The 16,924-nt window shown below is 42.7% G+C and overlaps 1 protein-coding gene across 3 annotated transcripts in view; it reads left to right on the top strand.

The window, feature by feature from the left end:
• Positions 1 to 16,924, top strand: part of ap2b1 (adaptor related protein complex 2 subunit beta 1) — a 36,536-nt gene that overhangs the window by 10,893 nt on the left and 8,719 nt on the right. For all 3 annotated transcript variants that reach the window (XM_068330769.1, XM_068330770.1, XM_068330772.1), the window contains exons 6-14: positions 250 to 440; positions 6,611 to 6,832; positions 7,085 to 7,205; positions 7,521 to 7,616; positions 8,143 to 8,258; positions 8,470 to 8,635; positions 9,191 to 9,289; positions 10,844 to 11,103; positions 12,077 to 12,269. In XM_068330769.1, coding sequence (XP_068186870.1) covers positions 250 to 440; positions 6,611 to 6,832; positions 7,085 to 7,205; positions 7,521 to 7,616; positions 8,143 to 8,258; positions 8,470 to 8,635; positions 9,191 to 9,289; positions 10,844 to 11,103; positions 12,077 to 12,269 — 1,464 coding nt within the window. The remainder of the gene's footprint in view (positions 1 to 249; positions 441 to 6,610; positions 6,833 to 7,084; positions 7,206 to 7,520; positions 7,617 to 8,142; positions 8,259 to 8,469; positions 8,636 to 9,190; positions 9,290 to 10,843; positions 11,104 to 12,076; positions 12,270 to 16,924) is intronic.

A 16,924-nucleotide genomic window follows, 5' to 3' on the forward strand; every position in this document is an offset into this window, starting at 1 on the left:
GCACGTTGTTACACTGTGTAATTAATGCGAAGCAAATGTCCAAGTGATAGATTTGTTATTCGCCTTTGCTGGCTCTATTTTTGATGGATCTGTCAGTGATGTTTGACAGTCACACAAAAACACAGAGTAGCTTCGCTCTGTCAATTTGCAGTTTGCAGTGCCTCTTATGTGTTTTTGTGGACTGTGTTGTATCTAATAATAATAAAAATAACGGCTGGTTTTTCATCACAAAATGTCTCTCTGCTTTAGGTTGTAGCCAATGCAGTTGCTGCTCTATCTGAGATCAGTGAATCTCACCCCAATAGCAACCTCTTGGATCTGAACCCCCAAAACATCAACAAGCTGCTGACAGCCCTGAACGAGTGTACAGAGTGGGGGCAGATCTTCATCCTGGACTGTTTGTCCAACTACAACCCCAAGGATGAGCGTGAGGCACAAAGGTTACAATCTCACCCTTAAGTATAGAAATATAGTTCCCTCCAAACTCACTTGAAATGCAGATTAAACATGATGCCGACTATTCATCACTGAGGAGTTGTTTCCTGAATACTCCATTTCGTTTTGTTATTCACCCTTTTGTATGGTGGGTTAAATGGATTTGCATCTGAAAGGCCTCCTGACACAACCTGTTTCTCTTTCATCAGACTCTTTGGTCTTTAAGGCCCTATCCACACGATGAGGGATTTTTTTGAAAACGCAACTTTTAAAAACGCATCGAAAACGATTCTCGTCCACGACAGTGTTTTCAAAAAAAATCTCCGTCCACACGTAAACGGCTATAAGCATGCCAAACCATGTGGTGGCAGTATTGAGTCAAATTTTATCCAATAGGAATCCTCCATGTTTTGTTGTCACAACACACAGGCCCATAAATATGATGCACAGAGGTTTTCGTCACAGGCAAGAAGTCAGCGTTTTTAAAAAGTGCGGATACACCGACCACATGACAATACAGACCCAGCGTTTTTTTAAAAATCCATCTCGGCCAGCGTTTTCGAAAAGTTTTGTTTTTGTTCCTGATATCTGGGTTGTCGTGTGGACGGAAGGCATAAACGTAACAAAAAGTTGCGTTTTCAAAAACTTTCGGCATTGTGTGGATGACGGACACACGATGACACACGATAATTGATTTTTTTGAAAACAATTCCCGTCCACACGACAGTGTTTTCAAAAAAAATCTCCGTCCACACGTAAATGCATCAGTGCTTTTTCAAAGACGGCTATAAGCATGCCAAACCATGTGGTGGCAGTATTGAGTCAAATTTTATCCAAAAGGAATCCTCTGTGTTTTGTTGCCACAAAACGCCTGCAAGAATGCTGCCATCAACAAGGTTCGTACATCCATCATGTTTGTACACACGGGCCCATAAATATGACGTCACAGTGGTTTTCGTCGCAGGTAAGACGTCAGCGTTTTCAAGAAGTTGCGTTTTCGTTCCGGATATCTGCATTGTCGTGTGGACGGAAGGCGTAAACGCAACAAAAAAGTTGCGTTTTCAAAAAGTTCCATTATCATGTGGACGGGGCCTTAGACTGTTGTATGTTTTGGGAGTGGGGCTGTTGATCCACATACTTGTGGTTTCAGCCATCTCATCCATATCTGTAACTTTTTGAGGATGTTCCCAAATATGCACAAATGTAACACAGAGGATTTACAGAAGGCTCGAGCCAAATCCATGTGTGTCTTTAACATACATCATAAAAGGGCTCGGAGACTCCTTGTGGTCTCAAATCATTACAATTGATGACAGTGCCATTTTTCCTGCAAAAAGATCAAAGAAATTGTTATTTTATCTTTTGACAGGTAGTTGTGCATTCCTTTTAGCAAGACAAATGAATTACATTGACATGTGTTGGGATGAAGTCAAATATTTGATTGTTAACTCAAAAACTCAAGAAATTAATACTAAACTGTCTACATAGAGATTAAGAAAGAGAACTTGAAAAAAATTACTGTAAGTTTATTTTCCTTTTTTTGTGCAATAATTATTTAAACAAAAGTAGGCAGGTGCATAAATTTGGGCACCCCAACACAAAAATGACATCAGTATTTAGTAGAGCCTGTTTTTGCAGAAAGTCAAAGTTAAGTCAAAGTCAGCTTTATTGTCAAATGTACCATATACGCACGACATACAGTACAGATGAAATGGTAGTCCTCTCTGACCTACGGTGAACTGTACAACAGGCAGTACAACACAGATAGTACAACAGGCAGTACAACACAGATAGTACAACACAGGTAGTACAACATGGTAGTACAACACAAGCAGGGCAACACAAGCAGGGCAACACAGGCAGGGCAACACAGGCAGGGCAACACAGGCAGGACGACAGGCAGTACAACGCAGACAGTACATCAGACAGTACAGCACGAAGTATTATACGAAACACAAGGGAAGGTAAACATCTGTATACACTCGTTAATCCCGTAGGAGAAGTGACGTGTGCGTAGTCCCTGAGTTGACGGGGGTAGATAGAGATAGGTAGTCAGGTGCTGGGGAGAGGGCAGGGCAGTGTTCAAGGCTATGGCAGGGAGCAGAGCAGGGAGGGAATTGAGCCTCCTGACCGCCTGGTGAAAGAAACTGTCCTTGAGCCTGCTGTTTCTGGCCCGCAGACTCTGCAGTCTCCTACCTGATGACAGCAGGCTGAAAATGCTGTGAGAGGGGTGGGATCACCTGCAATGCTGATGGCTTTGCGGGTGAGGAGGGTGTTGTAAATGTCTATGAGGGAAGGGAGAGAGACACCAGTGATCTTTTCAGTTGCTCTCACGATGTGCTGCAGGGTCTTACGGCAGGAAATGGTGTAGGCGTCGTACCACACGGTGCAGCTGGTTAAGATGCTCTCAATGGTGCCTCTGTAGAAGGTGAGCATGATGGGGGGTGGGGCTCTCGCTCTCCTCAGTTTGCGGAGGAAGTAGAGGCGCTGTTGGGCTTTTTTGGCCAGCGATGAGGTGTTCTCGGTCCTCGGAGATGAGCACACCCAGGACCTTGGCGCTGCTGACCCTTTCCACTGCAGCACTGTTGATGGTTAGTGGAGCATGCTGAGTGCGTGTTCACCTGAAGTCCACAACAATCTCCTTCGTCTTCTCCACATTAAGATGGAGATTGTTGTCCTTGCACCACATAGCCAGGCGGCTCACCTCATTTCTGTAGGTTGTCTCATCATTGTTGTTGATGAGACCCACTACAGTCTGCAAACTTGATGAAGAGGTTGGAGCTGGATGTCGGTTTACAGTCATGGGTTAGCAGAGTGAAGAGGAGGGGGCTCAGGCCCCGTCCACACGATGCCGGAACTTTTTGAAAACGCAACTTTTTTGTTGCGTTTACGCCGTCCATCCACACGACAACGCAGATATCAGGAACGAAAACTCAACTTTTCGAAAATGCTGGCCGAGATGGATTTTTAAAAAAACACTGGGTCTGTTGTCGTGTGGATGTTGTATCCGCAAGTTTTTAAAAACGCTGAAGTCTTGCCTGTGACGAAAACCTTTGTGACGTCATATTTATGGGCCCGTGTGTTGTGACAACAAAACACAGAGGATTCCTATTGGATAAAATTTGACTCAATACTGCCACCATGTGGTTTGGCATGCTTATAGCCGTCTTCCAATATGCACTGGTGCGTTAATGTGTGGATGGAGATTTTTTTGAAAACGCTGTCGTGTGGACGCGAATCGTTTTCGATGCGTTTTTAAAAAGTTGCGTTTTCAAAAAAATCAGTCATCGTGTGGACAGGGCCTCAGTACGCATCCTTGGGGGGCTCTCGTGTTCAGCGTGATGGTGCTGTAGGTGCTGTTACCAACAACACCTACAAGCTGCGTTCCGACCCTTCAGGAGCCTGTGGTCTTCTCCTGTCAGCCATGGCTTCTGGTTGGCTCGAACGGAGATGGTTCTGGTGACCGTGACAACATCCTTGCATTTTTTCATGTATGCAGTGACGGTCTCCGTGTACTCTTGGAGGTCTGTGGTGGTGTTGTGGGTGGCTGCGTCTTTCAATACGCTCCAGTCTGTGGTTGAGAAGCAGTCCCGGAGTGCCTTAGAAGATCCATCAGGCCACACCCATATCTGCCTATTCACAGGTTTGACGACTCTAATGAGCGGTCTGTATGCGGGCGTTAGCATAAGAGTGGTGTGGTCTGGCACCCAAGGTGGGAGAGGGCACGGGCCTTGTAGGCATCTTTATGTGTTGTGTCGACATTGTCCAAGAAGTCAAGAAATACATCCTTTAAATGCTTTATATAGTTTCCAATGAGGGTCTGCATTTTAGTTGGTTATTTTTGAATATTTGTCTTCACAACACCCAGTTCGGTTAGTTTGATGGTTGTTAGTTTGATGGTTTGATGGTTGCCAGCTTGGTCAGCCCGCTTTAAATCGCACCAAAAAATTTTTGACCCCGGACCGGGAGTGAGATGTCTATTCCGGAACATTGTAATTGTTCCTCTACATCTACATCACATATGTAAAAGTCAGGGCCCACGGGCGAGATCTGGCCCGTGACGAATTATTTATGTCCTGCTGGATGATTTTTAATTACTATTAGAACAGGCCTGCAGGGCCACATCAGCCCACTGGTGTTTTTCATGCACCAAAAATGCATTCCCCAAAATGCAACGATAGCACGCTTTGGTTTCATTGTTTATCAGCAGTCAAAGCAGAGGTTGAAATTAGCTACTCCCCTCCTCAAAAATGGCTAAAAGGAAGGTGGGCGCTGTGAGCAGGAGGTTTCAAGCCAGGTGGGAGTCAGGATGTATGTCCAGAGAGGTAAAAGGTAAACCTGTGTGTCTTCTCCTGAGTTTGTATGTTTCATCCTCACCACAATGTCCCAGCTGGGCATCCAACTTTCTCAGATGCTCTCCGCACATATGTGTGTGAACAATATTTCTCTGATGAAGCTGAACAAAGCAGCACACAGGAGCTGCCTGATTGATAAACACCACTCCATCATGAGGATTTCCTCAGCTCAGAGTCTGACCCCGAACATTGATGAACTTGGATGAAAGATGAGACTCCATAAAATATCAGGCTCAGCCTCAGACAAGTGAGCATTACCGAGTAGTAACGTATTTTCAGTTTTAAATTCAGTTACATTTTAAATTTGTTTCTACAAGACATGATGTCTCCTTGAAGGAAGTATTGTTTTGTTTGTGTGCCATAGATTTTTGTACTTTATTTATTTATATTTATTTCAGTTGAATGGACTCAGGGAAAATTGCAGGTAAGAGCCATGAGAAAGGAGACAACTGATTTGATTTTTTTTAATTTCACTATTTGTACATTTTCAAAAAAATTTTTGCACAATAATGTTAATTATTGTGCATGCACAACATTATTATTGTTCATGCAATAAGGCATGCAAATTCATTTATACATTTTTTTTTTTTTGAAGGACATTTACAGTACTTTTTGCTGTGAAAAGTTACTGACATAGCCATAAGAAAATATTGCTTTATTTAATTATGCAATTTCCTCCGGGATTAATAAAGTATCTATCTATCTATCTATCTATCTATTAAACAATATACACTGTGTTTGCTCTTGATTCAATAGGCTATGTTTATTTCAATATGTCTTAAAAAACATTGAACCAGCCCGGCCCTCGGCTTGTAGCAGATTTGTTTTTTTGGACCTCTGCTCCAGATGAATGTCTTAGTAGAATTTGAACAGCGTTTAGGGTCGCTGTCCTGTTGACGTATCCAGCTCTGGTGTAACTTCAACTTTGTCAATGATTCTTAAACATTGTTGGCAAGAATCTACTGATACAGACTGGAATTCATGTCAGCCTCAACTTTAACAAGATTGCCAGTACCTGCACTGGACACACAACCCCACAGCATGATGGAACCACCACCAAATTTTACTGTGGGTAGCTTGTATTTGTTTTGAAATGCTGTTTTCTTCGTCTGCCATGCGCACCACCCCTTGTTATGTCCAAATAACTCAATTTTAGTTTCATAAGTCATGAATACTTCATCCCAAAATGAAGCTGGCTTGTCCAACTGTGCTTTAGCATACCTCAAGCGACTCTCTGTGTGGCTTCCTCACTATGTTCCTTACAGTGGAAACTGACAGCAGAAATCTTTGAGATAGCTTTTTGCATCCTTCCCGTAAACCATGACATTTGAACAATCTTTGTGTTTTGGTCATTTGACAGTTGTTTTTGAGGCTGCCCTGTTGCCACTCTTCATAGAATATGCAAAGAAGACAACAACTTACAATTGGCCACCGTAAATACACTTTCTCATGATTGGCTTCACCTTTGTAGATAGGTCAAGGGTCAATGAGCTTACTAAACAAATTTTGTGCTGCAGTAATTAGTGCTAAAGTTATTTAAATCAATAAAACAACAAGGATGCCCAAATTTATGCACCAGCCTACCTTTGTTTAAATAAGTATTGCACGCTTTCTGTGAATCCAATAAACTTCATTTCACTTCTCAAATATTACTATTTGCTATATAATATATTAAATGAAATTGTTGATCCAAACAATCAGTGATTTATAAACGAAAATCTGGAAAATTATCAGGGGGGCCCAAACCTTTTCATACCACCGTATAATTTTTATTATGTGATGTTCACCTCTGACTCACCTTTCTTGTGTCATTTTCAAAGCATTTGTGAGCGTGTCACTCCTCGACTGTCTCACGCCAACTCAGCCGTAGTGCTGTCTGCTGTCAAGGTGCTGATGAAGTTCTTGGAGCTGCTGCCGAAAGACTCGGACTACTATAACACCCTGTTGAAGAAGCTATCCCCACCACTGGTCACCTTACTCTCTGGAGAACCTGAGGTTCAGTATGTGGCTTTAAGGAACATCAACCTCATCGTCCAGAAAAGGTGCATGATCACAAATGATTGAAGCTGTTTTTTTATCTAGTATGAGAACTACAAACAGCCCATGTTACCAACTTCTACAGAGAACGTATTCAGATGTTATTCTGACAAAGATAAAACATTGTCAGATGTCGAGACTAGTAACAATTATGTCTTTGCTTCCTTGATAGAAATGTGCGTACATTTCACAATGTCTCTTCTGAATCATGTCTCCCAATAATCTCTTGCATATCGTGTTGTATGTATTCTGCTCAGGCCAGAGATCCTGAAGCAGGAGATCAAAGTGTTCTTTGTGAAGTACAATGACCCCATCTATGTGAAACTGGAGAAACTGGACATTATGATCCGCTTGGCCTCTCAGGCCAACATTGCTCAGGTAACTTATTTGAAACATAACTACATGTTAACTTTGTTAGTGTAATTTTTGTAACATTGGATTTTTCTGACATTAATGATAGTGGTGCATATTGACAAATATACATTGTAGCTATGTGCATAGAGGACTTGTTTGCGGAGGTGGGTCAAATATATTCATGTTCACAATTCAGCCCTTCAGGGCTCAAGTGAACCAGTATGTGATTTTATCCTTGTAAATCCACTGAGTAGTTCTACTTTCTGTTCAAATCATGTTGTCATTTGTGAATAGAATGTAAAAATAATATGTCTAACAAATTTGATTCACAACCGTCAGGTGCTGGCTGAGCTGAAGGAATACGCCACGGAGGTGGATGTTGACTTTGTGCGAAAGGCTGTACGAGCCATCGGACGCTGTGCCATCAAAGTGGAGGTCAGAAATGTTCTTGTTTTGCATGTGCATTGCGCCCAGTTTTCTGTAGAGTGCTTCTCACAACAACAGTTAAGAGCAGGTCCAGACTTCTCATATCACATCAGACTTTCATTAGAATATTGTGATGGTAGTGATATTAAAACACAAGTGACAAAGTAATTCTTCTCCACACCGGGTAAGATTAAAATGATCCAGTGAATAATTCTTTTAATGTCTCCTTAGGGTTGTGCTAGCGTCATCTCTGTCTTGTTCTTTAAGAGTCGGCTTTTGATGCAGATATCTTCTTTTCCTGATCTGTTTGGATTACTGTTTGCTAAATGCAAAGACATGGAGTGAGCCTGACTGAGAGAGTAGACTGTCATTTAACAAGAGAAGAGCAGAACTCTGTGTTGTCAACACTTGGAAGTGTCAAGACTTAGACCTTTCAATGCCTGTTCATGTAGCATTAGGATGAAGTTATGGCTCATAGCCTGAACATTTTCTACCAATGATGATAACAAGGAGTCTCTGTATTGTTCCTTTCCAGCAATCAGCTGAGCGCTGTGTCAGCACTCTGCTGGACCTTATCCAGACCAAGGTCAACTACGTGGTGCAGGAGGCCATTGTGGTTATCAGGGACATCTTCCGCAAGTATCCCAACAAGTATGTGCTTCACTGAGTGTGTTAGAACTTCTCAGTGAATGAATAAATAGACCTTGACATGAACTTCATTGGTTATGTCAATCCAGGCCTATGTACAATTTACATTGTCAATTTCTGATTTATATTCCATGTAAAATGTCTTCATTTTACATGGAAACTGGAAGCTGCTTGTTGGTTTTCATGTGGCCACTGAGGTATTGTTGTTTTTCAGGTATGAAAGCATCATTGCCACGCTGTGTGAAAATCTGGATTCTTTGGATGAGCCTGACGCTCGTGCTGCCATGATCTGGATTGTTGGCGAGTATGCTGAGAGAATTGACAATGCTGATGAGCTGCTGGAGAGCTTCTTGGAAGGCTTCCATGATGAGAGCACTCAGGTGACGTCTCCAAAAAAAACCCAAATAACAACCCCAAAAACACAAGTGCTGTTTTAATCTGTATTTTCTGGGTGTTTTTTCAGCTCACCTTAGTTTTCTGAGGCTTTACACAATTATTGTTAGTTTATTTAATCACTTCACTGAGAGTATGGCTAATCCATCAACTTGTTCAGGTCTTAACTCTCCCTTAACTGAATGACAATTTGCTAATCATTTTAATTTGCATGATTAGTCTTACATTTTTATTCTCTTAGAATGTAAACTAGGTGATTCCAAATGTTATTCCTCAAAATTGAGCTATTTCATATTCCTCTACATAATCTAGATAAAAAGATGCAGTTTATTACAGTGTGGTACTTAAATTTTATTTGTTTCAGGTTTTCCTTCCTGAAGCCAAAATGTTCATAGATAAATTAAAATTGTTTTGTTCAATATGTTTGTTTGTTTATTTATTTATTTTCTACAAAACACATGTACGTATGGCGATTTTGTACATTATGCCAGTGGATGTATAATGAAAATATAATAATACACCAAATGTCCTGTAATATCCAGGTCCAGCTCACTCTCCTGACTGCTATTGTCAAGTTGTTCCTGAAGAAGCCCTCAGAGACTCAGGAGTTGGTGCAGCAGGTTCTCAGTTTAGCCACGCAGGTGAGTCTTCTGAAGATGTCTGATGAATACCTGTTCACTGCTGAATAGTTTTACTGTCCTCTTCATCTATAAAGGTCAGGTTTGTGGCGTAGATCTTTATCCTTCACTTTCAGTTTGTCCCATTAGGGTTCGCCACTGTACATATCCTACCTGTGGGGAATAACCACTCATATTATACATAACACCCTCAATTTCAAGTTCCACCCTTATCACTCGATCTGACAATCTTTTTACCTCTAAGACACTAAACTGACTCTTACTTTGAAAGGACTCCTACACAATTTCTCTTGTCATCAACACAGTAAATCAATTTGAATCCTGCTCCTGAGCTTTTAGACTTACTGCTTGTCCACCTGCTCTCTTGCACACACAGTGCAAGTCTATCGTCCTTCTGATCATCATGTCAGCCAACTCCCTAGCTTTTCCTGTCATAGTCCCTACATTCAAAGATGCCATTTTCAGATTTTAGGACTTTCCTTTATTCTTTTTCTGTCTAAGAATCCGCTCTCCACTTCTCCTTTGTCTTCGACACACAGTATTTGAATTTCCATCAATGCCGTGTAGGGTAACGGCGCCATTGGTGGATGTTGTTAACCCGAGCCAAGTCTGATGGAATTCTTTAGATGAACGCTCATTTTTGTTTGGCAAAGTTTTACGCCAGATGCCCTTCCTTCCACAACCCTCTATATTAATCCGGGTTTGGGACCGGATTAATATAGAGGGTTGCGCCCAGTTGACACTGGCTTGTGCCCCCTTAGGGCTGCGCTATCTGTAGCATATCAAATTATTTGGGGTAATACTAATAATAATGGATTAGATTTGTATTGTGCGTTTTTGGACACTCAAAGCACTCACAATGGTTCCATTATTCTCATTCATTCATACTGTGTGATGGTAGAATACATGTGTAGCCACAGCTGCCCTGGGGCAGGCTGACGGAAATGTGGCACCCAATCCGCACCAACAGGCTCTTCAACCATCAGCAGAACATTCATACACATTCACACACCAGCAAGTCCCTCACTGGAGGCAAGGAGGGGTGAAGTGTCTTACCGAAGGACACAGCAACATAACTGGGGGAATGGGATTTGAACCACCAATCCTCCCATGATTGGACGACCTGCTCTACCACTAATCCACTGCCGCCACAACCACTTTTGTCTTAATAATAATAATAACGAGGACCAAGCCAGTCAGAGACTGCAACATCCCGGCGACACCCCTGAACTCAAAATCTTACCTTGACTTTCATAAATCAAAGCATTGGCTATGGTCTTACTCACACTGGCCTTCTCCCTTGTCCTTCTATCTTGTCCGGTTCCTGAGTGTGCCAAAGTTGAAATTTGACCTTCACTTAGTTTTCTCAAGGTCATCTCATTTTCATTCCCTCTGCTGCCCGAGTAATGTGCTTTTTGTTTCATTTTTATATCTGCAACGGTTGCCAAGATATTTGTGGACCAGGAAACAAACGTACAAACAAACGTACAAATGGACGAGCACCGACCATTACAATACATCACTGCTTTGAAGCTGAACTCTTTTGTTCCTCTGCAGGACTCGGACAACCCTGACCTGCGTGACAGGGGCTATATTTACTGGCGTCTCTTGTCTACGGACCCTGTGACCGCCAAGGAGGTGGTGCTGTCAGAGAAGCCCCTGATCTCAGAGGAGACAGACCTGATCGAGCCCACCCTACTGGATGAGCTCATCTGCCACATTGGCTCCCTGGCTTCCGTCTATCACAAACCGCCCAGCGCTTTTGTCGAGGGCAGCCATGGAATTCACCGGAAACACCTACCTGTGCAGCACAGCAGGTCAGAAATACAAACACTGTGAGTTGTGACATGGCCACATGTCATGTTTCCTCCACTTGATCATATTCAGGTGGTTCTGAAAACGTTGGGACGATTTCTTCTGTATTCTTTTACGTTCACTGTGAAAAAAATGATCTAAAACCAAAAATCTGATGTTTATCAGAGTGGTAAATATCAATGTAATATTTCTGCTTGGTTTGGGGAAAAGGAAATTTTTTGTATTTATATGTGAAGCAAGTACCCTGGCGTGAGTGCGTGATGACAAGAAGTTACACACTGGTATGGGAACCTAAAGGACTTTGATATATTAATAAGGAACAGAAAACAACCACTAAATTTTATTAGATTTTCACCCCGGTTACATATGATTTACAGAAAATACCGCAAAGTATGAAATTGCTTATTGTGATTGATGAGTTCCATGTGACCTGATTTTTTTCTAGAATTACTCTGTTTAATTGCTAACCCTAAGGCTGTCTCCTTATCATTAGACTTTCAGTTTAAAGATTTTGTGTATTTCATTGTTGATTCCATCAGTTCCTTCATGCTGTCTTATTTCAAATACATCATGTATGCGGCACAAGCAAAAAAGAACCCAAAGACAAAAATTATGTGTTCAAATCAACAAATTTATATTTCAAGGTGTCATTGAAAAGTTCCAAAATGGTATCTGTGGCTTAAACTGAGGCTTCATATTGGTGATAGATTTCAGTGTCTGACATACTTCACTGCAACTAGTATCAGCCATTGAATAGCCTGAACAGCAAAAACACATACTTGCCATTTTTGAACGGCTAGGCTACAATAGCAATAAAGAATTGCAGCTGTTATATTGAGGATGTGTTGACATTCCATTTTGTAATGGTAAGAGAATCATCCACCAGGGGTGAGCTGAAGGTGTGTATCATGTTGAAGTTGACACTTATGTGTCGGTCATGGAATTTTACGAGTACTACTATTTTACTTATGACAGCATTGACACAGGCGAGAGCCCGATGAGCAGTGGGCCAGCAGCGGCCATGGACCAGCCTCATGTGATCCCCAGCCAGGGTGACCTGCTGGGAGACCTGCTGAACCTGGATCTGGGCCCTCCAGTCAATGTTCCCCAGGTTTCCTCCATGCAAATGGGTGCGGTGGATCTTCTAGGAGGGGGCCTGGATAGTTTGGTAAGTCTGAGCACACAGAAAATAATTGTCTGTATTGTGAAAACAATGGCTAAATCAGGCCAAAAGCCATTGAGCTTTTTATGCTTAAACGATGGTAAAGTTCACAAAACAAAAATGTGAACAGCTGTTTGGCATGAATTTCATGCAACGGTATTTGCAGATGGCAATTCTTTATTTGCATTTTAATTTAATGTAATTTAATATACTTTAGTAATCCCCATAGGGAAATTAAGAGCACACTCCAGTTAGTCCAATCAAATCACATGCATATGGTAGTGTGTAGCCCTGAACAAACAAACACACACAGGGGGCCTGTACGCATGCATAGGAGGTAGAGTGGCGGGCAGCTCCTTTGTGGTGCGCCCCAAATGAGCAACTTGTAAGGGGGACTGTGCCTTGCTCAAGGGTGCCTCGGCAGTGCTCCGGAGGTGAGCTGACACCTCTCACTGTCAGCTCACCTCCGGGTGTTTCTTGTGCGGCAGCGGGAATCGAACCGCCAATCTCTGAACATTGGACGACCCGCTCTACCACGCGCTCTACGACTGAGCCACCGACGCCCCAAATTTCAATTATTTAAAATCAGGATATAGGTTTTTACCCATTGTTAAATCTCTCACTGGGAGACAGTTTGATGTACTAAGAGAGGATGTCTGTGAAGGCCGTCGGCTCTACAAGTTGTGATAGAGCTCTGTGGGACGCTAATGTCTCAACCATCATCCGGACGACTACTATGTGACTCCTGGGTGTGACTTGGCAACCTTAACCTCTCCCACTAGGTTAAATATCTTGACCCCCACTGCCAGATGTTCAAAACTGAAGCCTCTTGGACGAGAAGAAAAAGTTTCAAGCTTTCCCTATAAGTCCTGCGGACTCTTTTCGACACAAATAGAGAGCAGTCCAAAGCTCTTGCACACTTTAGGATTTGAGGTTTTCTGTGGGATTTAAAAATGACAAAAGAACAGAGCGTTATGGCAGCCTTATCCATATAATCTTTACATCTGATCAAACTCTTACTGCTTCACAATAGTGACTTTTTGCTGATTAATCCAATCCAATCCACTTTATTTATAAAGCACAATTTAAATAAACCATGTGAGGCTGTCTACGGTCATCATTACCTGTTCCTCTTTATTGCAAAGGAAGCTAAATAAGCTGAACTGTCAACTTCCATCCAAGTCTCACATAAAAAAAACAACTTCTTTGAAAATATACAGAAAGTAGGTTAATTTCTCTCATGATCTTCTTTGGGTTGCAGTGGTCGTATAAAGATGTTTGTAATTAAATTAACAAGGCAGTCAGAGACTGCAACATCCCGCGACATCATCACATTTTTGTGCCTCTGGCTCCCTGAAATTTCGCTTTTTGTTTTGTGATTATATTTCATCAGGTTGAAATATCAACCTGTTCTTAATTGCTTGCCTGGTTAAATAAAGGTTAAATAAAATAAAAGGTTCAGAGATGTTAAACTAAAAAGACATAAAAGTGAAAATTTGATCTTGATTTAGTTTTTTGAGGTCAAGGTTGTGATCTAATTTTCATCCCCTTGCCTCCCTGAATATAATGCCTTTTGTTTCGTCTTTCTATCTTATCCGGTTCCTGAGATACAGTGGTATGAAAACGTTTTGCAGAGATGGTGTAATCTGAAGGACATGAGTGACTGAAAGTAGTGGTAGGCGAGAGTGTAGCCAAACAGCATAGGATGGTGGTGTGTAGGATGACTCTTAATGGTGAGGAAGATGAAGAGGGCAAAGACAAAGCAGAGGACGAAATGGTGGAAACTGGAAAAGGAAGAGTGCTTCATGACTTTTGGGAAGGAGTTAAGACAGGCTCTGGGTGGTCAGGTGGTGCTTCCAGTTGACTGGACAACTACAGCTAATGTAATCAGAGAGACAGGTAGGAGAGTACTCGGTGTGTCATCTGGAAGAAAAGTAGATAAGGAGACTTGGTGGTGGAATGAGGGGGTACAGGAGTGTAAACAGAGAAAGAGGTTAGCTAAGAAGTGGGACACTGAGAGGACTGAGGAGAGTAGACAGGGGTACAGGGAGATGCAGCATAATGCGAAGGTAGAGGTGGCAAAGGACAAACAAGGGGCTTATGATGACTTGTATGCTAGGTTGGACAGTAAGGAGGGAGAAACTGATCTATACAGGTTGGCAAGACAGAGAGATAGAGATGGGAAGGACGTGCAGCAGGTTAGGGTGATTACGGATAGGGATGGAAGTCTATTGACAGGTGCCATTAGTGTGATGGGAAGATGGAAAGAGTACTTTGAAGAGTTGATGAACAAGGAAAATAACAGAGAACAAAGACTAGAAGAGGTGGCTGTTGTGGACCAGGATGTAGCAAAGATTAGTCAGGATGAAGTGAGGAGGGCATTAAAGAGGATGAAGAGTGGAAAAGCATTCGGTCTTGATGATATACCTGTAGAGGTATGGAAGTGTCTCGGAGAGGTGGCAGTAGAATTTGTGACTGGGTTGTTCAATAGGATCTTGGATAGTGAGAAGATGCCTGAGGAATGGAGGAGAAGTGTGCTGATGCCCATTTTTAAGAACAAGGGAGATGTGCAGAGTTGTGACAACTACAGAGAAATAAAGCTGATGAGCCATACAATGAAGTCATGGGAAAGAGTAGTTGAAGCTAGACTAAGGGCAGAAGTGAGCATTTGTGAGCAGCAGTATGGTTTCATGTCAAAAAAGAGTACTACAGATGCAGTATTTGCTTTGAGGATGTTGATAGAGAAGTACAGAGAAGGCCAAACGGAGCTGCATTGTGTTTTCGTAGATCTGGAGAAAGCTTATGACAGGGTGAACAGAGAGGAACTGTGGTATTGTATGAGGAAGTCTGGAGTGGCAGAAAAGTATGTTAGAGCGGTGCAGGACATGTATGAGGACTGTAAGACAGTGGTAAGGTGTGCTGTAGGTGTGACAGGAGTTCAGGGTAGAGTAGAGTATAACTTTATTTATCCCTTAAGGAGGTTCCGTCAGGGAAATTAATTTCTCCGTCGCACACAGCATAGTAATTACACAAAACAGAAAAACACACGGAACGCACAAGCACATAGAAAGTAATACAACACCAAATAGAAAGATTAATAAATAACCCATCAAGAACATACAAATACAAAAAACCCTTAAATAGGTATGGAAATAAAAATAAACAGGCCTAGTTAAGTATGGGTATATTGAAATGTCTATAGTGTTTGTATTGTTTTTGGTGCATTGTTTGTGTCATCCCTCAGCTCTTGTGTGGACTCTCTTCTTTATCTCTCCCATAGAGGAGTTGAGCAGTTTAATGGCTCGGGGGATGAACAAGTTCTTAAGCCTGTTTGTCCTTCATGTTGGGAGGTGCAGCCTCTGGCTGCTTAGGCTTCTCTGGTTGTTTGCTACGGTGTGGAGAGGGTGGCTGACATTGTCCATGATGTCCAGCAGTTTGTCCAAGGTTCTCTTCTCCACCGTTGCCAGAGGGTCCAGCTTCATCCCGACCACCGAGCTGGCCTGTCTGATCAGCTTTTCCAGCCTGGAGAGATCCGCCTTAGTCACGCTCCCTCCCCAACAAACCACTGCAACGACAGGATGCTGGCCACCACAGACTGATAGAACATCCAAAGGAGCTTCCTGCAGATGTTGAATATCCTCAGCCTCCTCAGAAAGTACATCCTGCTCTGTGCTTTCTTGTACAGCTGCCTCGTTTTGCTGGTCCAGTGTAGCTCGTTGTCCAGCCACAGTCCAAGATATTTATAGGTCTGCACAATCTCCACCTCCTCCGTTCCTATCAGAACTGGTCTAGGCTGGGGTATGTCCCTCCTGAAGTAAATGACCAGCTCTTTAGTTTTGGAGGTGTTGAGCTGTAGGCTGTTGCTGTGACACCAGTCAACAAAGTCCTTCAGCAGGCATCTATACTCCTCCTCCTCATTGTCCCTGATACATCCCACAATAGCTGTGTCATTTGTGTACTTCTGGATGTGACACAGTTCTGAGTTGTAGCAGAAGTCCGCAGTGTACAGGGAGAAGAGGATTGGGGACAAGACAGTCCCCTGTGGAACACCGATGCAGCTGACCACAGTATCAGACGTGGCATCCTTTAGCCTGATGAACTGTGGTCTATTGGTGAGGTAGTCTTGGATCCAATCAACTAGGCCACTCGCATTTGTAGGAGTTTTTCCTGTAGTATACAGGGCTGGATGGTGTTAAAGGCACTTGAAAAATCCAGAAAAAGGATCCTCACAGTGCCGCTTTCCTTGTCCAGATGCAAATGGGCTCGGTGTAGCATGTGGAGGATGGCGTCTTCCACGCTGACCTTTTCCCGGTAGGCAAACTGCAAAGAGTCCTCAGCATGTTTCACCTGAGGCCTGAAGAGATTGAGGAAGAGCCGCTCCAGAGTCTTAATCAAATGCGATGTGAGCGCCACCGGTCGGAAGTCGTTCAGTTTGAGCCCCTTCTTGTTTGCTATGGTGATGGACAGGCTGACAGACGAGGTTAGACAGGAATCCCCATGGACTATGATGTTTGCTGATGACATTGTGATCTGTAGTGATAGCAGGGAACATGTGGAGGAGAAGCTAGAGAGCTGGAGGTTTGTCCTGGAAAGGAGAGGAATGAACGGTAGCCGCAGTAAGACAGAGTACATGTGTGTGAATGAGAGGGACCCAAGTGGAA

Source organism: Antennarius striatus, chromosome 13, assembly GCF_040054535.1.
Source record: "Antennarius striatus isolate MH-2024 chromosome 13, ASM4005453v1, whole genome shotgun sequence".
Lineage (NCBI taxonomy): Eukaryota > Metazoa > Chordata > Actinopteri > Lophiiformes > Antennariidae > Antennarius > Antennarius striatus.